This window comes from Hyaena hyaena, unplaced genomic scaffold (genome assembly GCF_003009895.1).
Source record: "Hyaena hyaena isolate Hyena2069 unplaced genomic scaffold, ASM300989v1 scaffold_332, whole genome shotgun sequence".
Taxonomy (NCBI): domain Eukaryota; kingdom Metazoa; phylum Chordata; class Mammalia; order Carnivora; family Hyaenidae; genus Hyaena; species Hyaena hyaena.
In genome coordinates, this window is record NW_024080964.1 from 1,439,388 (window position 1) to 1,465,075 (window position 25,688).

The window sequence follows — 25,688 nt, forward strand, 5'->3', positions numbered from 1 at the left end:
TTTATCCAAGCTACAACTGTTTACAAAAAATTCCAACCCTATTAAGTCTTGAAAAACTCTTCTAATTAAGATTGAGTGAAATATGAAGTGGAAAGGATGATTTCTGGACATTATATTTCTTTGAAGATAAATCTCAAAGGCAAGAGAATTTGAGCCTTTGAGATTTCTCTCAGGAATCTCACTGATTTCTCTAGACTTAAATTGTCAAGGAGTTTTAATCTTTAGACTTTAATTTTCTGGGAATTTGATAATGGGAAGGAGTTTAAGATCAAATTTGAAGGATCTCTCTGTTGATTGTATTTTATTATTGAAGTACCTTGATAGTGCTATGTAATCTCATTGCAAGCCCTCTTATATGTAAGATTGGACAATACTACTGAATATAATTGGTAAGGAAAATAGAGGAATGCATTTTCAGATTTGGAGTTTCTATAATCAGTATACTATTTGTGAGAATTATAAAACTTTGCCTGTTCTATGTCTTGTTCTAGCAGCTTCTCTCTCATGTAGGGCTTTGCTCCTGGAAGGGAGCTCAGGTTGGTTGTGAAAGTACATACAGCTTAGAGAATTCTCACACCATCGCACAGGCCCTAGACCATTGCAGCACCATCTGATCTTTCCACAGTTCCCTTGGTTTCCCCGAAAATTTGAGCCCACAAAGCTCCTCCTCAATTTTGACTGCTACCCTTAGGTGAACTCTCTCAGCTTTATACACCAAGTAGGATTCCTTTTGGGGGCATCTTTTTGTAATTTGTGTTCTGTTCTGTTTTGTTTTGGCTTTCTCTGCCTCCTATCACATGTGAATCTTGTTGCTCTCATGATGTGACCCCACCTGCGTATATCTGGGGGTTCATAGCTTGCTACCTAAATGTGTTATTGATGTTGTTCATGGGTATTAGATTATTGATGTTGTTCATGGGTTTTAGATTTTGCTAACTTGCTCTCTTTTTGTAGAAAGTTATGGGGATAGTTTAAAATCATGCCACTTTCAACTTCCCAAAATGCTCTTTGCTTTTTTTGTGATCCTTTCATGTAGCAAAGATAATTATATATGTTCACCAAATCTCTTTTCATGTTTCCTCTACATTCCCTCTCCATCCCGCCAAACCCCTCCCCAAATGAAGCATGACCAGGAGACTAGTCCTGCCTAGTGAAATATGAATGGAAGTAACAGATGTCACTTCATCCCTCTGCACCACTCCTTCATCTCTCTCTTCCCCTCTGGTGATTAGCATACAGCCCAAGGACTGAAGCAGCCAGCCTCACTGGGTCTCGGCACAGAGGAGAGCAATCTAGAGTTCACACTAATGAGAAATAAACTTGTACGTCTTCTGCCACTATTCTCTTGGAGTTGTTGCTATAGTACAAACCCACACCACCCACACACTTCATCTACTTCCTCTATTATCCCCTTTTCACCTCTTCCTTATAAATATGCTCAAGTATCTCCTATTCCCCCCCAAAAAACAAACCTTTCCCTGATCCTACTAGTCCTTAAATTATCATATATCTCATTCACTGATACATTTTTGGAAGTAAAATCTATATTTGCTACCTCCATTTCCTCACCACCCACTCAAAACTTAATTCCTGGGGATCTCACATCTGCTTTCTTCATTCTTCAGAAACTATTTTAAGATTACCAATGATCTCCTTCTTTCCAAATCACATTCAACCCTGCTCAACCTCTCTTCTCCCAAGGCCCCAACTCTAGTCAAGTGGTATCAAATCTTTTTGTGATCACAGACTCCTTTGAAAATCAGATAAGTTAATGGATCTTATTCTCAAAAAAAATCATACATACACACACACACACACACACACACACACATATATTTCCCAGTGTGTTTTCCTATACCACCCTACCCTAAAGTTTCATCTCTCCTCTAATTTTGCATTTCTGTAGTGGCTGCTTATGTGGACTATTCTCTCATGCATCTCTCTCTTCATTCAATCATGAAGTACTTATGAAGTAAAAAAACAACATTGTGTTCCTCTTATCCCAAATGACATGACAGGATAGTTGGGAAAGAGACATGTTCACATTAAAACTTAAGTAATAAAATAAGGAAGAATATGCATGAGTGGGAGACATATTGAACTATTTATGAAAAAGGGTCCAGTACTGCTTTCTGTAAGAGAGGGAATATAAACAGGCTGGGCTTTTGGGTAAGTAGACAGAAGGAAGGAAGGAAAAATCATGTGTCAAATGGAATAGAAGGTATTAGGTGAACAACAAGAAACATGTAAATATAAATGAAATGTTGGAGAGATCATAAGTAGGTCCGACGGGGACTAACCAGAAAGGACACCAAGTTAGATAAAAACAGAATGCTGGGGTGGCTCAGGTGGTTAAGTGTCCCACATCCTCAGGTCATGATCTCACAGCTCATAAGTTTGAGGCCTGTGTCGGGCTGTGTGTGAACAGCTCAGAGCCTGGAGCCTGCTTCAGATTCTGTCTCCCTCTCTCTCTGCCCCGCCCCCACTAGTCTCTCTCATCCTCTCTCTCTCTCTCTCTCTCTCTCTCAAAAACAAATAAACATTAAAAATTTTTAAAACAAAAACAAAAACAGAATGCTAGGTTGGAGCCAGATCTGTGATACCCTTGAGTACCAGGTTAAAGAGTCTGGGCTTGGGGTGCCTGAGTGGCTCAGTCAGTTAAGTGTCTGACTTTGGCTCAGGTCATGATCCTGCGGTTTGTGGGTTCGAGCCCCAAGTCAGACTCTGTGCTGACGGCTAGCTCAGAGCCTGGAGCCTGCTTCGAATTCTGTGTCTCCCTCTTTCTCTGACCCTCCCCTGTGCATGCTGCCCCTCTCTCTCTCAGAAATAAATTTTTTAAAAAATTTAAAAATTAAAAAAAAAAAGAACTAGAGTTCTTTAAAAAAAAAAAGAGTCTGGGCTTTATTTTGGGAATAATAGGGAGACAGTGAATATTTTTGAACAAAGGACTGACAGAATAAAAATGATCTTTTAGGAGATTAATCTGTTAAGAGTATTTAATAGAGAAATGAGGGACTGGCCCAAAGGAGTTAAGGGACTGTGCAATCATCCACAATTTGCACTTCTGGATTAGAGAACTGAACTGTTTGAGAAGAGCAGTCTTAGTTAATGGGGACAACTGATGTAGGAGGCATGAAGACGTATTTCTTGGACCTCCCTTCACCTGTGAGAAGGCAGTCAGCTAAGAGGCTCCAGCTGCAGCACGTTCAGGACCTCCCACAGCAGTATCCAAGCTGAGGTCATCACCTTACCCGTCGGTCCCCCTGGCCAATGACTGACCCCCGCAGCCCTACTAGGGCCTACCCATTTCTACCTAATGCAGGACTTCTCTGACAGGCAACCTTGGCTCTGGAGCTCCCCACTGGGTTGGCTGAGACTTTGCTAGGTGGACATCAGAGTCTGAGGCTCTCCCTGTCCAATCCTGTTTCCTTGCCACTTTTTTCACAGGTGTCAGATCACCACCCAGGTCCAAGGGCTCCCCCTACTCAGTCCTCCTCCTTCTACCTTTCTCTCTCATGGCTGTTATCTCCCACTCCCCAGATGATATAAAAATACTTTGGGAATACATGAAAAGTTAGACATTATAAAATTCATACAATTAAAAATTAAACTGATAGCAATGAATTAATGGTGTCTAGGAAAGGCATATTCTAAATTTAATTATCGCCCGCACTAGCAAACTAAGAAATGGGGTAAGAGTGATTTATATATAGCAAATAACACAGAGCTCACTGCAGGTTTGAATAACGTTTCCACATGCTGAAATCTTTTCTCTGATTTCTCTGGGATTAAGAGACTAAAGTAGCCACTTGGACATATCTTTACTGAGAGGCGGCAATTTATTTTAAAGAGAATAGCTTCATCTCACAACCGAAGGTAATAATGGGATAACGGGGGGAGCAGGGCGGCCCAGACAAGTGTTGCAGCTGGGGTGCAGCACACAGGAGAGTCCTCACGCACATGGAAAAACGTCTGTCAGGTAGAAAGCATTCCTGAAGCTGCTCTTGAATATACTTTGCGTTCATGAGACACTTCTGTGAAAATGGAAAGATATTCTCACCATGGGGCGCCTGGGTGGCTTAGTCAGTTAAGTGTCCGACTTTCGCTTAGGTCATGATCTCGCGGTTCGTGGGTTCGAGCCCCGCGTCGGGCTCTGTGCTGACTGCCAGCTCAGAGCCTGGAGCCTTGTTTCAGTCTGTGACTCCCTCTCTCTCTGACCCTCCCCTGCTCACGTTGTCTCTCTCTCTCACTCCTAAATATAAATAAAACATTTAAAAAAATTAAAAAAAAAAGATATTCTCACCATGGCAGTATCGAAAAAATATATTTGTATATTATTATATATGTGTATGTGTATATATATATATATGTAACTGCCACATAATACACTAACTTGATAATCAGAATCTAACGGAAACTATATGACAGACCATCTCACACAATCAGCTAAACATAACCACTCTTCCTGTTTTGTTTGAAGGGGGAAGTTGTAACGTAATGTTGGAGGTGTCTTTTTCGATGTGTGTTAGGCTGAGGAGATTAGTTGGTCATTCGGTTTCAAATGTTCAGTGGTAATTTGGGAATGAAATTGTTACAGTAAAGTAGTTTTGAGCTAATAAAGAACTGTTTGATTGAAGGCCCAATCATTTCCTTCCTATGTTTAACTGCTATCCAATACAACAGTTTCCTTTTGAAGCATATCTTAGTAGAGGTTGAAACATTTCAATGACATAAATTCAAATTATTGCTTCTCATTAATGAAACATTTTACATAATTCCACAATCCTCCCAAACCTCTAGCAGGTCCTCTCTCCTGTCAGCTGCCCATTTTATACATTCTCGTTCCCAAATCATGTTCCTCCTTAGTCTACAAATTCCCAGCTGTCTTTTTCCTCACACCTTGCACATCATTTCCACAACTCTCTACTCTCCACTGAGGCCACTGCCTCATACTTCTCCGAGAAAATAAAAGTCATCAGAAGTTGCTCATTTTGAGGGGGCTGCAGGCCCACGAGGAGGGCCCTCGTCCCTCCGCTCTGCCCGGCCTTCACCAGCCCACCTGCCAGCTCTCACCCAGAGCACGCAGGGATGCAGCGCTGAGCCGGGTCTCAGGATTCTGCCCTCCAAGAAAATCTCGTCATGGTTGGAGAGGACCCCCAGATAAAAATTCAAACCTTTGACCTGTTCACTTTTACATCCATGAAAATGAATCACTGTTGGAACAAAAGCTAAGAGAATTAAGACAAGAAACACAAGAATGGAACCAACAGTTCAGGGCAAAGCAGAATTTGACATTTCATAAGGAAAAAGAAGAATGTATTTATTCCAGACTAAAAGCTAAAGGCCTGGATCCGAGAGCCAGATCAGGTCAAAAAGCAACATGCAATGCAGAAGACATGGCTGACTTTTACAAGGAACTCTTAAGTACATATTTTCAGAAGCACATGTATTATAACAGAGACTGGTATAAGCGTAATTTTGCCATCACCTTCTTCATGGGAAAAGTGGCCCTGGAAAGGGTCTGGAACAAGCATAGACTGAAACACAAGATGACCAGCATTTGGGGCCCACCCTGACCCGCACACCAGTGTGTCAGGAGAAGCGGCTGCTTTGGGAGCTCATTTTACCAGGGCTCTAAAAACTTGTAAGTGAAGTTAAGTTCCACATCTTCTTTCTTTATGGGGGCCCCTTGGCTTATGTGGGCACCAGGGTAGATAGACTGGTAGAATGACTGTCCTGGTAAGCTGCGGGCCATGTGACTCTGTCCTGACTGTGGATTCCAAGCTGGTCCTGGGTCATTGGCATGATATTAAATAAAGCCTAAGTACTGTGTACCCATTAGGAAAAAAAAAAGGAGGGGGCACCTGGGTCTCAGTCGGTTAAGCATCTGACTCTTGATTTTGGCTCAGGTCATGATCTCGTGGTTCGTGGGTTCAAGCACTGCACTGGGCTCTGCACAGACAGTGCAGGGCCTGCTTGGGATTCTCTCTCTCTCTCTCTCTCTCTCTCTTTCTCTCTCGCTCAGTCTGTCTGTCTTTCCCCTGCTCACCCTCTCTGAAAAATAAATACATATTACCAAAACATTTTTTAGAAAAAGGAAAAAAGAAGAAGTTGCTTGGTTTTGGATTTCCAAATCTATATGTCTTCTTCTTCCCTCCTGTTTCAATGTAGGGAGTATCTCTCTTCCTATCATTTCACTCTTGCTTTGGATCCAATCCCTTGCTCTCCACATCCTCATCTCTCCTTTCTAATCAATAATTTTGATCCTAATACAAACATGTGCTAGTATCTGACATCTGTAAAAAGACTTTTCTTGACTTCTATCATCTTTATACTACCTTTCCTTCTTTTACTTTCTCTCACAGAAAACTTCTTGAAATATCCTATCTCTGCATGCTGTTTCTATTCCCTCACCACATCACTCTTGAATATTCTCCCATCCAGCTTCTCTGTCCCACCATGCTTCTGACATTGTGTGTGTCAAGGTCAATGACAACCTCTATACTGTCAAATCCATTGGCTACTTTGGTCCTTATCTCACCTGATTCTTCAGCAGCATCTCTCTCCCTGGAAACTTTCTCCTCTTCTAGCTTCTGAGATGCCATTCTGTGCAGAAGAGAGTTAACATAGCAGACCTGAGATTGCTGTCCTTTGAAAGCGTTTGCAAGGCTGGCCCTTGGCTAGCACTTGAAAACTTGATTTTTAGTAATATTCCTTTTTTCCCTAACTGATAATAACGGCTCATTGTGCCTAGAGAGAGGTGGCCTACATGATCAGAACCCAAATAAAAGTCTTGGGCACTGAGTCTCCAATGGGCTTCCTTGTACAGAAACATCACACACCTATTAGTGTGTTTTCACTGACAGGGGAAGAGTGTGCTCTATCTGACCCCCTTACAAGATAAAGAGGACATCAAAGAAACCTATTCATGGATTCTTCCAGACTCCACCTGTGTTTTTCCCCCTTATGATCCACCAGTATGTATTTATTATAGCACTGTAATAAATCTCAACCATGAGTACAACCCTGAGTACAATCAATATGCTGATTCCAGGGAACCTCCTAGTGAATATCCAAATGCAGAGCTGGTCTTCACCTCTCTGTCCTGGTTTTCCATTTCTCATACTTCTTTATTGGTTTCTCCTGGTCTGTCCCATTTGGAGCCTCAAGGTTTTATTCTCTTCCCTATCTATACGGTTTTTTAGTGTAAGTATTTAGTATAAATAAGATTTGGTACCTTAACATTAAATATCATCTATATGCTGACAACTTCCAAATTTATATCTCCAGCCTAATTTCTACCACTAACTCTAAAAACTGGTATCCAAAAGCTTTCTTGAAGCTTCACTTAGGATCTTGTAGGCAAATTTAATATGACCAGTATGGAATTCATGATTGCTTCTTCACAAACCTGGTCCCCCCTCTATTTTCCCCATCTCAGAGATGACTCTACCATACATGCTATTACCTAAGGCAGGAATGCGGGAGTCATCTATAACTCTTCCCTTGCTCTCACATCACATTCTATCATCAAATTTTATTAGCTTCACCTTCAAAATATCTCAAATCTGACTACTTTTCACTATTTCACCTTGATACAAGTCATCATCATCTTTCACTGGACTACTGAAATAGCTTCCTAATTAGTCTCTGTACTTCCACTCTTTTCTTACCCCTGTTATGATCTATTCTCCATTCAGAGTCAGAGAAATCCTTGAAAGTTCAAATCAAATGATATCTTCCTGATTAAAAACTTGTCTATTTGTTTCCACTGCACTCAGAGTAAGTCTAAATTCTTGGCTCACTTACCAGGTTAGAAGAAAAAGCTGGTTCTCTTGCATTAAACAAACAAACAAAACTTGGCTTGATCAAGAAACAAAGGCCAGAATACCTAGAGCAGAATGAGTGAGGGGGCATCAAGATATAAGATGAAATACTAAGAGAGAAAGTGGCCTTTTTTTGGCAGGTCTTGTTTTTTAGTATTTATTACACAAATTTGTGCTGCCATACAGAAACAGAAACAGAAGTCATAAAAATATATAATGTTTATAAAATGAGTCCCAACTCAAATATTTTTCCATACAAAAAACACTAGTATTTCTTTTCCCCTAACCTGTCTCATTCACTTGCCCCTCAGTTGACATCCTTATTGGTTTGAACTTTGAGACTGTAGAAATATTCCCAAGTATCAAGTACAAACCAAATGAATCAAAATAATTTAACTGCATATTTTGCTACAAGTGCTAGAACATGAAGTTGATGAAAGTGATGTTAGAGAATTCTTTATATCACACACAAGGCTGTTGGCAAGTGAGACTGCACTTATACCAATTAACCATAGGAGCAGAGAAAATCAAAAACAACTGTTTCAAAAAAGAATAATTTGAATATCAAGCAATTAAGGGAAGTCATTAGGAAAACTGATGAGGCTCTTAACAATTTTGGTAAAAATGAGTTCTTGTCACACCAACATGATGAAGATCAAGTGTGGTCACTGGATCAGCAATAGCAGCAGCAGCTGGAAATTTTTTAGAAAAGCAAATTCACAGGCCCTACTCCAGATCTACTAAATCAGAAACTCTGAAGGTGGGAGCTCTCCAAACCACAGCTTTAGACTAATTTGCTACAAGTGTCAGTGAGGGTTTTTGATGTCAGCTATGTGTACTATCAGTAACCAAGTCTGGCTAACTTAAACTGAAGATAAATTTATTGGCAAATATCAAGTAATTTAGAAAATTGATAAGAAATGGTAAGAAAGATTCTTAGGGAATCAAGGAACCAAGGGAGTCAGGGTAACAGAAATAATCTGGTTAATGGGGCACCTGGGTGGCTCAGTCAGTTAAGCGTCCGACTTTGGCTCAGGTCATGATCTCACGATTAGTGGGTTCGAGCTCCGCAATGGGCTCTGTGCTGACAGCTCAGAGCCTGGAGCCTGCTTCAGATTCTGTACCTCCCTCTCTCTCTGCCCCTCCCCTGCTCACGCTGCCTCTCTCTCTCTCTCTCTCTCTCTCTCTCTCAGAAATAAATAAAACATTAAAAAACATTTTTTAAAGAAATAATCTGGTTAAGATGCTGTTGCCACCAACAATATACACCATCTCTTCTAATTGATGGTCATTGTAGGCAGCTGCTGCTCCTGACACCACAACCACGAATGCCAGACTGCATATCTTTCAGAGATCCAATATTATCCATCATTCCTTCATCTTGGTATCACTGGCTCAAGATTTAAAGTATATAGTGGCAAAATCCAGATAACGAGGCTGTCAGAGGGTGAATCTCACCCTTTAGGCTTCTAAAGTTAGAAGGAAGAGCCTATTTCTCACTAAGACCTACATAATGAGAGGATTTCCCAAATCTAGGAAATGAGTTGAGATGCTGAGTAGTCAAAAACAATTACAATGCCTACTATTCAAAGTGTTCTGAATAAAGTAAATTAGGTGTATTTTTAGCAGAACCATGTTCTAGCAGAATTAGTCAAATGTATTCTTTTTATTACTAGTTATGGACTTAAGAAGCATCCGTAAAACTTACTCTTTGTTCTTGGGAGATATGTCTTTTCATTTGAGTATTGGTTCACAGTGGATCATAAGAGTGTTTGAGTAAAGACTAAAATGAAATGACTGTGTTAAATAATGCTACCTTGACTAGACTCTTGGTAGTTAAAAGTGTTGTTATTTAAAACTGAATTAATTGGACAATCATAGGCAAAAATATGAACTTTGATCTAAATGTCACACCTCATACAAAAATTAACTCAAAATGGACCACAGATTTCAATGCATAACTTAAAACTTAAAAAACAACAACAACTCTGAATGTAGACTAGGCAGAATTTCCTTGATCTGACACCAAAAGTTTGAACCACAAAAGGAAAAACTGACAAATTAGACCTCATCAAAATTAAAACTTACTCTGCAAAAGACCCTATTAAGAGGATAAAAAGATAAGTTACACACAAGGAGAAAATATTTGTAAAACACATATCTGACAAAGGAATAGTATCTGTAATATATAAAGAACTCACAAAATTCAACAGTAAAAAAACCTAGCAATCCAATTAAAAAGCAGGGAAAAAACCATGAGCAACATTTTACCCACACAAGTAGCAAATAAGCACATGAAATTAAGGTCAACATCATTAGCGATTAGGGAAATGCAAATTAAATCCACAATGAGATATCACCACATCAACAGTTTGGGATTATTTTATTTATAAAACTAAACAATGCGACCAGAATGATCTGGCAATTGCACTCTTAGACTTTTATCCCAGAGAAATTAAAACTTATGTTTACACAAAAATTTGTAGACGAATGTTTACAGCAACTGTACTGGGAATAGCCAAAAACAAACTATGGTACATCCATAGTAGGGAATGGTATTCAGCTATAAAAAGAAACAAACTATGGCACATGCAACAACTTGGATAAATCCCAAGGGAATTATCTGAGAGAAAAGAGGCAATCCCAATAGGATATATACTGTATGATTCCATTTATAGAACAGTCTTGAAACCATAAAATCATAGAAATAGAGAACAGATTAGTAATTTCCAAGGGTTAGAGACACAGAAGGGGTCAGAGAAATGAATGTGAATATAAACAGCAAAAGCAGGGATGGTTGTGGTGATGGAAATGTTTATATCTTGCTTGACTGTATCAGTGTAAATATCCTCATTATGATACTGTACTACAAATCATACCAATTTTGCAAAATGATACCAATTTTGGGAAACTGGGTAAAAGGCACAAGGGATATATATCTCTGTATTATTTCCTGCAACTACATGTGAACCTATGATTATCTCAAAAGGATTTTAAAAAAAAAACAAGGCAAAAACTGAAAAACTGAATTATAGTACTTAGGTTCTGAGTCCAGAAAGGCAGCCCAATCTCTATGGGTAGGGATGAGCTAACAACACTACTATTATTATTGTTAATATATATAGATCCATGACTATTTGTAATCTGCTTTCAGTTTACCTTCTTGTCTCCTCTCTTCCCTTATCCACATTTTCTGTGCTGCTACCACATGGTACTCATTGTTCCTTGGCCTAATAAGGCCCAGTGAAAAGTCCACATACTTTCCACATACTTCTGCCTCTGCCTAGGGTATACCTATCCACTCGACTTCATGACTTTAATACCCTAACATCACTACTTCAGCTTCCTCCAAGTATCTGGTTACAGCCCAAAGCCCTGTATTCATATATCTGAAATAGCTTTAAGGATAAAATCCAAAATTCTTAACCTAACTTACAAGGTACTACACGACCTAACTCTGCTTACCATCTCTGCCACTATTACCATCTCTCTCTGTACACATTGGTCTTTTCTATGCTTCTCAAACAAGCTAAGTTCTTCCCCTACCTCAAGCCTCTGCTCAGACTGTTTTCCTAGCCAGATCCTTCCTAACCATCCTTTTCTCAAACTCCTCATTTGTCAACTGCTACTTCCTCAAAGAAATCTTTCTAGGCCTCCTGGTCTAGGCCAGGTCTCCCCATTCTACACAATCAGAGCACCCCTTATACTATTAAAGCACTTAACAAAATTATAAGTAACATACCTCTAAAAGGAATTGCTTAATGTCTGATTGCTCCACTTGTCAGTGAGCTCCATAATATCAGTAATCATAGAGAAAAATGGATCTTTTAGGAAAAATACTTTATATTAAATTTTAAATTGTTTGTTATTTCTAACAAATAAATCCCTTTGTCTTTTTTAACTGTGCATTTATTGTCTCTCTTTCTCTATCTCTGTCTCTCACATACACACAGAGCCTTCGATGAATGGTTTGTGTAAATTAAGGAGACTTTGGAAATGTTTAGATTAAAGCTCTACTGGAACAGGAACAACAGAAGCCTCAGGATAAGATGATCACTTGAAAAAAGTAGTTTACCAGAGCAAAAGTTTAGATCTGGAAATTGATTAAAAAAAAAAAAAAAAACCCATAAGCCCTCCCCTCCCCCATTCTCCAAAACTGGGTGAGGCACTGAATTTTTCAGTCTATGGAAGGCAGTTTGAATTAGTTTTATCTAGAGATTTTAAGAGGTAGTAAGATCCCAGATGACATTTTGTTACAATTTTATCTGTTTGCTTGACTGTCAACCAACTAGATAGTGAACTCCTTGAGGACAAGTACTGTGTCATTCATTCATCTTAAGATCTCAAACTTGACACTCAGGAGGCACTCAATAAAGCTTACTGAATTAATGAATATGTAATTCACCCTGGAGAATTAGAGATTTGATATATTACCCCTCTTATGGGTCTGTAAATTTCAAAAGAGATTCTGCTTAGTACAAAGAAACAGATTGCAAAGGGTAGCATTTCAAGCATCAGATATAGTGTGAGAGTCTTGCCGGCTATTCAAATTCTTCATGCAGACAGTTCCATTCTCTGCTTAGGAGCAAGTCCTGCCTGTTCTATTCATATATTAAAAACTGCGGGTAGGTGGAAAGAGCATATATCCTCTTTGTGCATTAGTTATTATCTCTCCACTGTCTCTATTGTTAACTGCTTCAACTACTGTTAAAAAATACAATACATCTCTTTACTATATTTGATTATGAAGGAAGCTGTGACCTCCTACATTGTTCAAAGCTTGTCAAAAAGAAGAAACAAAGTGCTTCGGTTGTGTTGAAAAACTCTTAGCATTTAAATATCACATAGGTATTTTCTAAATAATAATATAAAAATTTTTAATCCTTTAGGGGCACCTGGGTGGTTCAGCTGGCTAAGTGTCCGACTTCGGCTCAGGTCATGATCTCACGGTTTGTGGGTTTGAGCCCCGCGTTGGGCTCTAGGCTGACAGCTAGCTCAGAGCCTGGAGCCTGCTTCAGATTCTTTATCTCCCTCTCTCTCTGACCCTCCCCTGCTCACGCTGCCTCTCTTTCTCTCTCTCAGAAATAAAACATTAAAAAAAATTTTTTTAAATATTTTTATTTATTTCTAGGAGAGAGAGAGAGAGACAGCGTAAGCAGGGGAGGGTCAGAGAGAGAGAGGGAGATACAGACTCCGAAATAGGCTCCAGGCTCTGAGCTGGCAGTCAGCACAGAGCCCGACGCGGGGCTCGAACCCACGAACTGCGAGATCATGACCTAAGCGAAAGTCGGACGCTCAACCGACTAAGCCACCCAGGCACCCCTAAAATTTTTTTTAAATCTTTTAATAAAGATACCTTGATGGACAGGCATCACCAATGACCACCTAGGTGATATGAGGATTCTAATAAAGCTCTTAATCATCCATGATTATTCCCTTTTGCTCCAAAAGATGTTTAATACCTCAGAGCTAGAAGTTCATTTCTTAAGGGTCTCCAGTTTCCATAGCATGGTGCCCTGAGTTAATGCAGAAACCCTTATATAGAAAAGTTGCATTAAACATAACAAGTGATAACAATAGATGAGCTCACACACAGAAAAGCAAAATCTCCGATGCCAGAAACGAAAGGAAAAGGAAAGCCAGAGTGATAAGTGTGTGACATAACTCTGCATCAATTTTGAGGCAATGTTATTGAATCTTAAAACAGCAAGTGACTTGCATTTTAATACCTACTCAGGGAAAGAAGTTGAAGCCTTGAACCTAAGGGAATTGGAAATCAAATATTGCATCATAATAGAATTCTCCAAGGGCTGAATTCCCAGGCCTGTAACTTGCATAGGGTAGAAATCCAAATTTACATTTGAGAAATTTACACAGTTGAGAAATGGACATAAATATTTATAGGTACTGGGCCTATGATATTTTCGCGGGTCTGCTGCAAGCAAACAAACAAAAATTGCTCTGGGTCACATGGGATTTCCATAGAGATAAAAAGCTATGTGAAAATAATTTCATAATATAAAAAACTATAAAACTGAAGCAAATGATCCACCATGAACAGAAGTCAACAAATATATAACACCCCTAAAATCTGAAATAACAGGGGCGTCTGGCCAGCTCAGTCAGAGGAACATGTGACTCTTGACCAGGGTTGTGAGTTTGAGACCCATGTTGGGTGTAGAGATTACTTGAAGAGAGTTTTAAAAACGTTTAAAAATTGAAAAAAGAGAAAGGATTGTCTGAATATAATTGTCTAGAAACGGGCACCCCCTTACACTGTTGGTGGGAATGTAAACTGGAGCAGCCCTTCTGGAAAACAGTGTAGAGGTTCCTCAAAAAATTAACAATAGAACTCCCCTATGACTCAGGAATAGCACTGCTAGGAATTTACCCAAGGGATACAGGAGTGCTGATGCATAGGGGCACATGCACCCCAATGATCATAGCAGCGCTATCAACAATAGCCAAATCACAGCAAGAGCCTAAAGGTCCATCAACTGAAGAGTGGATCAAGAAGATGTGGTTTACATATACAATGAAATACTACGTGGCAATGAGAAAGAATGAAATCTGGCCATTTGTAGCAACATGGATGGAACTGGAGGGTGTTATGCTAAAGACAGATACCATATATTTTCACTCATACGTGGAACAGGAGAAACTTAACAGAGGACCGTAGGGGAGGGGAAGGGGAAAAATAAAGAGAGGGAGGGAGGCAAACCACAAGAGACTCTTAAGTACTGAGAACAAACTGAGGGTTGTGGGGGAGGGGTGGAGGAGGGGGAAAAAAGGGTGATGGGCATGGAGGACGGCACTTGTTGGGATGAGCGCTGGGTATTATATGAAACCAACATGACAATAAACTTTATTAAAAATGAATATAATTGTCTAAAATAATTAAATATGCATGTCAAAATGATTAAGAGTGATTGGAACCATAAAGAACAAAAGCCAATGAAATATAAAATAGCAGATTTGGAAAAGAACTAATTAAAACTTGTAAAATTAAAAATATAATCATTGGAATTTGAAGCCCAATGGATAAGTTAAACTGATCAGATACAGATAAACAAAGAATTCTATGAGTTAGAAATAGGTCTGATAGTTATCCAGAATGAGTGAGGAGACAAAGACTTGCAAAATGGAAGTAACAAATATGGAGATCAGAATAAGAAGATATGTCTAATGGGAATTCTACAAAGAGAGAAGAAGAAAAAATATGAAAAGATAATAGCCAAATATACTGTATGATTGATGAATGATATTAATCTTTTAAGAAACACAAATCCCCTGCAAGATACATAAAAAGAAATCTACATTTAGCTACATCATAGTAAAATGGCAAAATGCCTAACAAAGAGAAAAACTGTAAAGTAGTAATCATAGAAAAATTCATTCCTTTAGCTGTGATTTCTTCTTTACTAAAAAAATGAATTCCAATATACTCTAATGAAGTAGATACTATGGCTGGATGAGAAGGGCTTTTAGATGAAAAGTTAAAAACTTAAAAATCATATAGGAACTAGGGAAAAACCTCTCACATCTCAGGTCCAATATTCTTGTGCCTTTAGGAATTGTAATACAGCAGGAGTTGGGACATTTGATTACATAAGAATGAATCATTCTAATATAATTCAAATATTTCTAAAGATTATGCTCTGACCACATAAATTCTCAGGCTCAAATACATCATATACAGAATAAACTAAGGCATGGAAGGCAGGAAATTACAAGCCGTCATTTTTGTTCACTGCCACTAAGTGAATTATCAAGTAGTGAACCAAAGGGATAAATATTTGATTGGTAATTATCCCCATTAATTCCTCCAGCCTGAGGAAAACCTCTGTCTTCAGAATTATTTTCCATGAAGGGCTACTGCACTTTCCAAGAAAGGAGACTTTAGTCTGTTTCCTGGAGGGGTCTGATAAGAAGCCAATGTCTCTTTCAGGGTCTGACTGAAAGCATAATGTGCTGTTATCTTTTGGCAGAGTATCCTGAGCTCTAAAAGATTTAAAAAAATGCTTGGAAGTTGGTCTGAGAAGAGGAAATTAACCCCAGACTTTGGATGACTATCTCCAATGATGAGTAGACCTAGTCCCCCAGAGAAACTTAAGGTCTCCCAATTTTCTCACCCGAAGAGGTTTACACTCATTAGAGTTTTCCATTAAACTTCCCATAGAATAACAGAAAGAGACTTCATCTTTTTTGTTCCAATAATTCTTTTGACCTTTCCAGTTTAGACATCTATTCCCAGGGAAACTGACATCATTAGGAACTGCCTCTTTGAAATCTGAAGTCCAAACATTCATATTCTTCCAGATCCCTTGCTCGGGGGTAATCCTTTCTTATTGCTTGTACTTCTTCAGAATCCAAGAACCTTGACCTTTCTACTAGCTCTCTTCTCTCTTCATTTAGACTTCAACCAATTTTGACATTAACTACTGTCTTTTAAGTATTTTCAACCCAATGATCTGTACTCTCTGGAAAAGAGACTTCAGTGAGATATTGTGGGTAAAGCAGTGGTTGAGAGAAGTGCTCAACAATGGGTTGCTAACACCATTACCATCACCACCAGCAACGTACATTCTTATTCCTTTGTCACTGTATCATACCAGACTCCACGGCACATATCGGGCTGCTAAACATTATTGGGAAAAATCACTAAAGCGTTTGGACAGATGACAGTAAATTCATGCTTCCAGACTTAACTGACAAATAATTCTCTAATGAGTTTTCTAAACTTGGAGACTACTCTAAACCTTCTCCAGTCTCCTCACTTCCTCCCATGATTTTCATTCTCTCATTTCACAGGAAGAAAGAAAGAAAGAAAGAAAGAAAGAAAGAAAGAAAGAAAGAAAGAAAGAAAGAAAGAAACGAAACTATCAGAAAGAACTTCTCCAACCTCTAACCACCAAAAACTGCAAACCTTTCTGAATTTGCACCTATCCTCCCCTGCTTTCCTCCCCTGACAATGAAGCACAGTCTGGTTTATTGCTAAAGGCCAATGACTCCACATTCTCTCCCACTCTCTGTCATCTTCACCCACATAACTTCAACCTTTCTCCATTGGCTCCTTCTCATTTTATTTAAAACATACTCCACCTTCAAAAATTCCCTTTCATTCCAGCTACCTCCTTATCTCTCTCCTTTTCTTCCCACCCAAACTTTTAAAAAGGTTGTCTACTTTTGCTGCCTCTATTTATTTACTTCCTATTTTTCCATTGTCATTGTAATCTGGTTTCCATTTGTACACTCCACTGAAACTGTTATCTGCTTTATCAGTAGTAACTCCTTAAACTCTACTCAGGTCTCATTTCATTTGACAGCTCAAACCATTTTTGGTACATTGATTACTTCCTCCATCTGAAACACTCCATCTTTAGGAAGGCCCCTTTCCTTGAACTCCTCCTATTTCTCTGACAGCTTCTCATGAATATTCATTGCAGTCTCTCTCTTCTTTCTCTACCCATTCTTAAATATGGTATTCCTGAGAGGCTGGTCAAGGACCCTAGTCTTTTCATGCTGTTAACCTAATTACACAATGGCCATTAGATTCAGGTGGTTCTAATGTCTCTGCCCCAAATCTGTATAAATGCCTCAAGGTTATGAAATCTAAACGCTAAGGACAACCAGACACAAACAGCCAAATGGGTTTAAGGTATAGCCAATCAGTTTCCTTTCTTTGTCTCTACACCTTCTCTACATAAGCCTTTCCCTTGGCCCCTCTCTGGGCTTCTAACTTTTGGTTGGACCCCGCCCAATTCCAATAGATTTCTGCTCAATAAACTCTTAAAATTCTTTTTTTTTTTTAATTTTTAATGTTTTATTTATTTCTAAGAGAGAGAGAGAGAGAGAGAGAGAGAGAGACAGCGTGAGCAGGGGAGGGTCAGAGAGAGGGAGACACAGAATCTGAAGCAGGCTCCAGGCTCCGAGCTGGCAGTCAGCACAGAGCCCGACGCGAGTCTCGAACCCACGAAGCGCGAGATCATGACCTAAGCGAAAGTCGGACGCTTAACCGACTAAGCCACCCAGGCGCCCCTAAACTCTTAAAATTCTTAATATGCCTGCTGTTAATAAATCCCTATCTCATTCCCTTCAATCCTATCTAAATACTAATCAATATTTCAGTTTAGATCATCCCCCTGATCCATACATCAAAGTACTTTTCTATCCCTTAGTCATTCTGTCTCCAGATCTGTTTCTGTTGTGTTCTCTATCTCAGGGAAGGATTTTACTATCCGTCTTCCCAAACCAGAAATCTGAAATCCTCCTGTCTCTTCCCATTGTTTGACTCTTCACATTCAGTCAGCTACCAAGCCTAGGCCATTCTACTTGCCGCAGCAGCTCTCAAATCATTTCAAATGACATCCAGGCCATCATTATGTCACAACTTCTTAAGGGATCCTCCAGTGTCCAGTCGTGTCTGTCTTAACCCATTCTCCACACAAAGCCAGAATGATTCTTGGAAAATCTAAGTTATATCATGCCACTCCTATGCTTAAAATGTTTCAGAGTTCTTGTTGCTTTTAGGTTTCAAGCTCTAAAAACTCCCTAGCGTTTTTCTAGGTTTCAATCTCGCGCTCCCCTCTTGCAAGCAATCTGCAGTCACTGTGAACTTCGTTGAATTCTTAGAGTGCATACTTGAGGCCTCTAAGCTGTTGCCGTTTCCCCAGCTAAAATATACCTTCTCCGCCTTTTCCTAACCAACTCTGTCCGCACTCTTTTAAACCTCAACTTTACCACTCCTAGGAAACTACTTGACACCCCTTCAGCTTGAACTCCTCTTGAAGAATTCCCAAGGCATCCTGTACTTATCCAGCAATTAAGAGTATTGTCTTGTAATTGCTTATTCCCTAGACTAAAGCTCAAGATTGTAAAACCCTGGAGGGCAGAAACCACGTGCTCTTCCTATTTCAAGGGCCTAAAAGGAGCGTCTGACACACAAAATAGTAGCTCAGTTAATATTTGTTGAATAACTATTCACCTTTTGGGAATGAGGGCGGCCGGAATAATACCCGAAAAAGGGGGCTTAAAGGAGACAGAGTAAAAAAAAAATCTCTTTAACAAGTGAGATGGATAGAGTACCTAGGTTCTTCCTCGCACTCGGCGTGGGGGACTAGGCCCACTGCCTCGGCGGAGGGCACCGCGACTACGCGCTCGCGAGGGCGGCCGCAGAGAGCGCGCGACCCCAGGCGAGGGAGGACAATAGCTTGGAATTCGATCTCGTGTTTCCGGTGGGGCAGGCTCGCGCTCGGCCGGTGAAGCCCGGGGGTGGGGGCTCCGAGCCCGGCCCACGGCGAGAAAGGCGCGGCCGACCGGGCTCCCGCCGCCGCCACCACCACCGCCGCCGTCGCCACCGCCACCACCTCTTCCGACGCCGTCGCTCCGCCCCGCCCCGCCCCGGAAGTGACTTGAGGCCCGTCCGGAACCTGCGGGCCCGGCTGCTGCAGCGTCACCAGCCGAGCCGGTGCGGGGCGGGCGGAGCGGCCGCTGCCGCCGCCAACGAACCGGGATCGCGCGGGGACCAGCAGCGCGCCGGCCAGGGGAGGGGGCCCAGCGGTCGGGCCGAGGGCGACGGGCCGCCGACGGCCGCGGGGCGACGACGACGCGGAGGAGGCGGAGCCCGGAGAGGGGTGGGGGCCGGGGAGGGTTAGGGTGGGAGGGGGTGGGGGGGGTGTTCCTAGGCTCATGGAGCCGGCAGAGCGGGCGGGCGGCGGGGATCCCCCGGAGCCCGGCGGGCGGCCCGGCCAGGCCCCGCGGGGCTTCGTCCCGCAGAAGGAGATCGTCTACAACAAGCTGCTGCCCTATGCCGAGCGGCTGGACGCCGAGTCCGACTTGCAGCTGGCCCAGATCAAAAGCAACCTGGGCCGGGCCGTGCAGCTCCAAGAGCTGTGGCCCGGGGGCCTCTTCTGGACCAGGAAACTCTCCACGTAAGTGTGTTCGGGCCTGCAGGGTCGGCGGGCGGGCTGTGAGGGGCGAGGGTAGGCGGCTCTTTGTCCGCACGGGACCGCTGGACCAAACTCTGCCGGGACTCGAGTCTCTGGTGGTCTCCTAGCAGGAGTCTGAGAATCGCGGCGAGAAGCCTGGGAAACACTCAAGTCCGCTCCCTGCCACTTTCCTGCGGGACCTACTCGTTCCTCACCAGCCCTGTACGACCTTCCCAGCTGCTTCTCCCCGAGGGTTCGAGGTGGCGTCTTCCGACCTGCGGCGTCGTGGGGAGCCGGAGGGCCCCGGACCCCCAGGGAGACAGGAGCGGTCCCTCACGGGCCCTCCTCGAACCTGGCCCAGTGGGGGAGGTGGGCGGAGAGGATTCGTCTATGGGAGAGTAACTCGACTCTTCCTGGTGCTTCCTCCGGTTCTTCCTCTACGGTCTCCGCCTCTGATATCCCTCAATTCATGTCTCAGTAACTTTCTGAATGGGAAGGAGACCAGAGGGAACTGGTAGGTTCTGCTTTTTTGGGGCCTGCTCAGTCTTTGTGGGTTTGATTGAATAGATGGGTTTAAAATCCGCTCATAGTGCATTCTTGAGCTGTGTACTAGACAGTTCATGTTGAGAATGTGGAGTCTTAGAACATCGGGAGAGTGTATGTTTCTCCACTTGTGACATTTCCTTTGGAAATGTGCGACCCTCGGGAAAACAGAGAAGAGAGCTGTCAGATTGTCCAGGGCGTTATTACTACAGGGCTTGCGTTAATTTTTGAGTCTCCCAGATGGATATAGATGACCTAAAAATCGGTTTCAGGAGTTATGTTACCCTTTGATTACTTTCTTCATTTTTGTTGTACAAACTCTCCGCAAACTATAGTGCCACTGAAATTAGGGGGGGAAAGCGAGTAAAAATGTAGTCGGGGAAGGGGGGAGGGATGTTAGATACTTTATTTGCTAAATGGATATCTTCAGCTGCGTGAGAAGAATATTTTTAAGAAAGTTGTGCTGTATCCTGTTTGGTTAACTGTACACAAAATCTGGTAACATTGTATGTTCATGAATGTGGGTATGGATGGATAAACACACAAGACTTAAGTCACTTATCCACTGTTTACCCAAATCTGCTGAGTGAACTGGGTGATGACTCAGGATTTTGTAATGCAATAGTCTTCTCTACATTTCCTCACAGGATGATTCTTATCTGCCAATTATTAGGGAGCCTCTGACAAATTTCTCATCTCCACTTGGCTCGGTGGTGGTGGTGGTGGTGGTGGAAATAATTACCTTTTTAATTAAAAAACTAAAATACTTAATTTGCCCTTTTCAAAGAGTGACCATAAAATGTCAAAGTTAACAGCTCTCTTCTTGATGAAAGTGTAAAGATATTCGTGTATTTAGGATTCGTAGGAGACTCTGAGAAAACAGAAATGCAACAGGGAGAACCACTTTTAGTCAAAACAGAACAATGTTCTGTTTTATGACTGATTAAAATCAAATGATTTTTCAAGTGAGCTTCCTATTGTTTGTGTTACTCAGACGCTGTAAAAATAAAGTTGCTTTGTCGGTTCCAGTGATTTCCCGTTTTAATTACTCTTATTAGATTTGCCAGAGAATAACCATTTTGGGGGCCACAGCTTCTTTTAGATGCACAATATATACCAATGTGTGAATGCATATCTGGTTTGGATTTCTGAATCTAGAATCTGCACAGGCAGAGTGGAGCCTTGTTTTCTGACATACTTCTTACTAAGTTTGGCAAATTAGCACCTAGAGTTTGATTATTTTTGGCTTATTTTGTGTAAGTAGCTTTTATCTAAGAAATGGCTAAAAATACAGTTGAGACAGTCCTTGCTTGGTGTTGAGGGCAAGATTGCAGTTAATAAGGCCTAGTAGCCCGTGAACCCCAAACCTATGTCTAAATAACTAGCAAAGAAATGCTGTCAGGATTTTATTTTGGAACAGGAGTTAAATGCTGCAAACTGATTCTAAGAATTGCACTGTGAGACATTCTGAACTTGGTGGGACGTGTTGTGATCTTGGGTGTATTTTCTCCTAAGTCATGTTAAGGTGACCTGTTTATAGTTGTGCTTGTTGTTTTTTAATAAGCCTTGTGTTGCACAAGTTTACATCTAAGTGATGCCAAAACATGTGATGATAGCTGGCAATTACCTGAGCAGTGATCCTATTTAGTACTTTGTAGAAGAATGGAAAGTAGTAATGAAAACAAAATCTAACTTCTCCCATTAGCTCTGTGACTGTGGGAAAGTGACTTTAATTCCTGTGTATCAGTATTCTTGTAAAAAATGAGGGAGTTGGACTAAGTAATTCCTGAGAAACAGCCCTGGTCTGGTATTTTATGATTTTATTTTTTTTATCTTTGTAGAGCCTCAAATAAGCCAGTGTGTATCTTTTTTTCAAGGACTGTTGGGGCAGCTTGTAAAGCACTGGGAGTAGTTGCATAGATCAGGCACATAAAGAAGACCTGAGTGTAAATGCTGTTCAGAGGCACTGGGACTGGATCCCCAACCAGAAGGGTACACCCCTAATGAGGGCATCACAGGTCTGTGTGGGGTAGAGCGCTGGTTTGGGGATATTCAGGTCCCCCCCCGCCCCCCGTTTTTTTTTCCCTTCGCTTTTTACCTCACCTTAGTACTTACCATAGTTCTGTTTCAGTCCATTTCGAGACTTGTGGGTCTGTGTAGTATTTCTGTGAGAAAGGTTATTTCTTTGTATTTTAAAAATTGGCCTTGTGGTAAAATACAAGCTCTCTTAAACAGACAAGTCAAAGTATTAGAACTGCCTATTAAGGAGACATTGTGTGACGTGGTATCAGGAGGACCAGATGGTTTTTAAGAAGCAAGGAAACACATTGGAGAAGAGAGGCACAAACCTAATGGTCTTTGGTAAACAGCAGTAGACTGCTCCTGGACACTAAGTGAAAGGTATTGGTGGATAACTGGTATGGTCCATGGTGGAGTTGAATAAAGGTAATCTTGAAACTAGCTTTTTTTTCTCCCTTTGTCCTCTGGACCTTTCACTTGAGGTGGTCAGGTCTAGTCCGAAGGTGTCGGTTTCTCTGTACCTGGCTTTGTTGTGAACATCAGCATCGTGGTCTTGCTTAACCTCCATTTAAGCTTTAGATTCCTCTTGTGGAAAGTGGGAAGAGTGTAGACTCTTAGTGGTTTTTCAAACTTAAAACTCAGCCTTGGACTGTTGTATAAAAGCAAAATCCTCAACGCAGTATTGGGCTCTTTGGGAAAAATACAATTGCACTGATTTTTCTTTTTTCGTTTTAACACTTCACTGACTATAGAAGCCCCTGAAGCCTGCTCAGAGCTCCAGAAATCACTGAGTTAGTCCCAACAGGCCTTTCTAACTCCGCGTTCCTTTAAGTTGGTCTAGAGGAAAGAAAACAAGTGAATGGGCTACTCTTTCCTAGAAGTTTACCCCAAGCTTACCCATAATTACATTATGGATGTAATTTTTTCTTTCGTGTTTCCTTTTTTCAAACGGAATTTTGATTTTAGTGAAGGATGTGGGTTTACTGTATTATGAAGGATATTTAAATGTCTTATTTGTTAGAGTGAAATGTTAAGTTCTATGCTGTTTTATTATTATGACAAGACTTTTATATTAAGAAATCATTTCATTTGCTAAGTAAACTGTAACTTCCTTGTTTAATTATGTAGCCTTCACAAATAGGAATTGGATTATCCCAGTTGAAACCACATAATGTATTTAGATTATATAACCACCGGAAACTTAAGTTTAGTCAAGATAAGAATTATCAAATACACTGAACTCCTTTGTGGAAAGTAATAATCTGACCACAGGAGCACCCAAATTTGTATCATCTCCTTGTTGGGGGAGAAAGTAGAGAATGCTAACCACTGAATCTCAGTTATCTATTAACACAGTGTACTTATTTAGGATATCTAATGTTTGCGTGTTGAAATTGTGACGTACACAATAAATAGAATTACCTTTTTTAGCAAAAAATCTTAAAATCTTGACAAATTACCACATTCATCAGTGAAAACCAGTTGGGAAAGTAGTAGAAAAGGTTTGCTATTGTTATTATGTGACCACGCTCCAAATAAGAACCAAAGTTTCTTTGTAAAGTTGATTTGAAAGTTGAGTTTCCATAGAAGAAACAAAGTAAATGAATTAAATGATTTTGGGGACATGAGTTTTTCCGAAAAAGTTGTATAACAGCGCAGTAAACTATCCTTTGTGATTTTTTTTTAATTAACAAACTTTACTTTTTTTTCACTGAATCTATTTATTTATTATTTTTTTGACAAATAGTTTATTGTCAAGTTGGTTTCCATATAGCACCCAGTGCTCATCCCGACAAGTGCCCTCCTCCATGCACATCTCCACCCCCCGCCCCAACACCCATCAGTCCTCAGTTTGTTCTCAGTATTCAAGAGTCTCTTATGGTTTGCCTCTCTCCCTCTCCCCCACTATCGGGGCGCCTAGGTGGCTCAGTCGGTTAAGCAAACTTAATTTTTAGAGCAGTTTTAGGTTCAAAGCAAAACTGAGCAGAAAGTTGAAAGAGTTCCCATATACCCACTGTACCTACTGATGTGCACATTTAATTTTTCATAGCAGTCTCAAACTTAGTTATTTTAAATATATGTATGTGTATATGCGTGTATGTGTGTGTATATATGTATGTGTGTGTATAAATTATATATTTATATATATGAAGCCCTTCCCATTTTTCAAATGCCTCTTTAGTTGCTTTCTTTCTTTTTTTTTAAAGTAGTCTCCTTGCCCAGTGTTGGGCTTGAACTCATGACCCTGAGTTTAAGAGGCACATCCTCTACTAACTGAGACAATCAAGTGCCCCTCAAGGACCTCTCGTAATGATTCTTTTAAAACACCCTGTCAGTTTTTTCTCCTCCAGTTAACTGGATATTTTGTCAGAATCTCATCTGTCAACGTATGTGATTTGAATACCTTTCAAATACTTTTTTGTTTTGTTTTAAACTTTTTTGTGTGTGAGAAATATCAAACATCTACAAAGAAAGACAATAATGCAGTCCACTCCATGTACTTATCACCCATCTTCGAATTACTAACTCATGGCCAATTATGTTCCTTCCATACTCGACCACCCCCATTATTTTAGAAGCATGTTACTTCATTTCTCAGTGGTTCCAGTACGTATCTCTAAGGGAAAAGGAGTTAAAACAAAAAAGTCAATACTGATGCCATTATCAAACCTAAAAAAATGAACAATGATCCATTATCATTTTGGTCAACCTCATAAAGTTCTGCTTTGCAAAATTTGTGATTTTACTTGTTGTGAGTTTCCATTTGCATTATTTTGTCTAAGGCTTACTGCAAATCGACCCTATGGACAGAGATTTAAAATACAGCCTATGAATGAACATTTGTGTATCATGACGTCTTCTCCCCCTCTTAACTTCGAAGGCATAGAATCCATCATGGGGCAACAAGGACTCCGCTGAATTCTCTCCATTTTAAAAACAAAGACGCTGAGTTTCTTACTAGCTGACACATAGTTTGATGTAAAGTAGTAGAGGCAGGAATCTTTGAACAAATTATTTTCTGAGTGCTCTGTGTGGGCCAGGCACTGTTTTTGGCACTTGGGATATGATATGTTAGTGAAAGATTTCTGCCCTCTTGGGAAGTTCCAGTGTGCTCTTTGTCTTAGCACACAGTTTTGTTCATTAAGGACAGCCTAGGTAAGGTGTAGCTCTGTCAACAAATTTGGGGAAAGAAAATATGAATTCTAAGTGCTTTGCTTAAAAAAAAAAAACTTACGTTTTAATGCCCTAAATGGAGGCACTGAGAAGGGCAGTTCAAGAGAGGGAAAAAAGAAAAACTAGTGAAACAACCATTCCTTGTTCTTCAGAAATCTGAATGCATCATTTAAAAACAGTTTTCCCAGGTGGTTTCACT

The 25,688-nt window shown here is 40.7% G+C and overlaps 1 protein-coding gene across 1 annotated transcript in view; it reads left to right on the plus strand.

Moving 5' to 3' along the window:
* Positions 1-19,514: 19,514 nt before the first annotated feature.
* PSME4 (proteasome activator subunit 4) overlaps positions 19,515-25,688 on the plus strand; it is a 100,888-nt gene continuing 94,714 nt past the window's right edge. The window contains exon 1 of the mRNA XM_039249180.1: positions 19,515-19,756. Within this exon, the coding sequence (XP_039105111.1) occupies positions 19,515-19,756 (242 nt within the window). The remainder of the gene's footprint in view (positions 19,757-25,688) is intronic.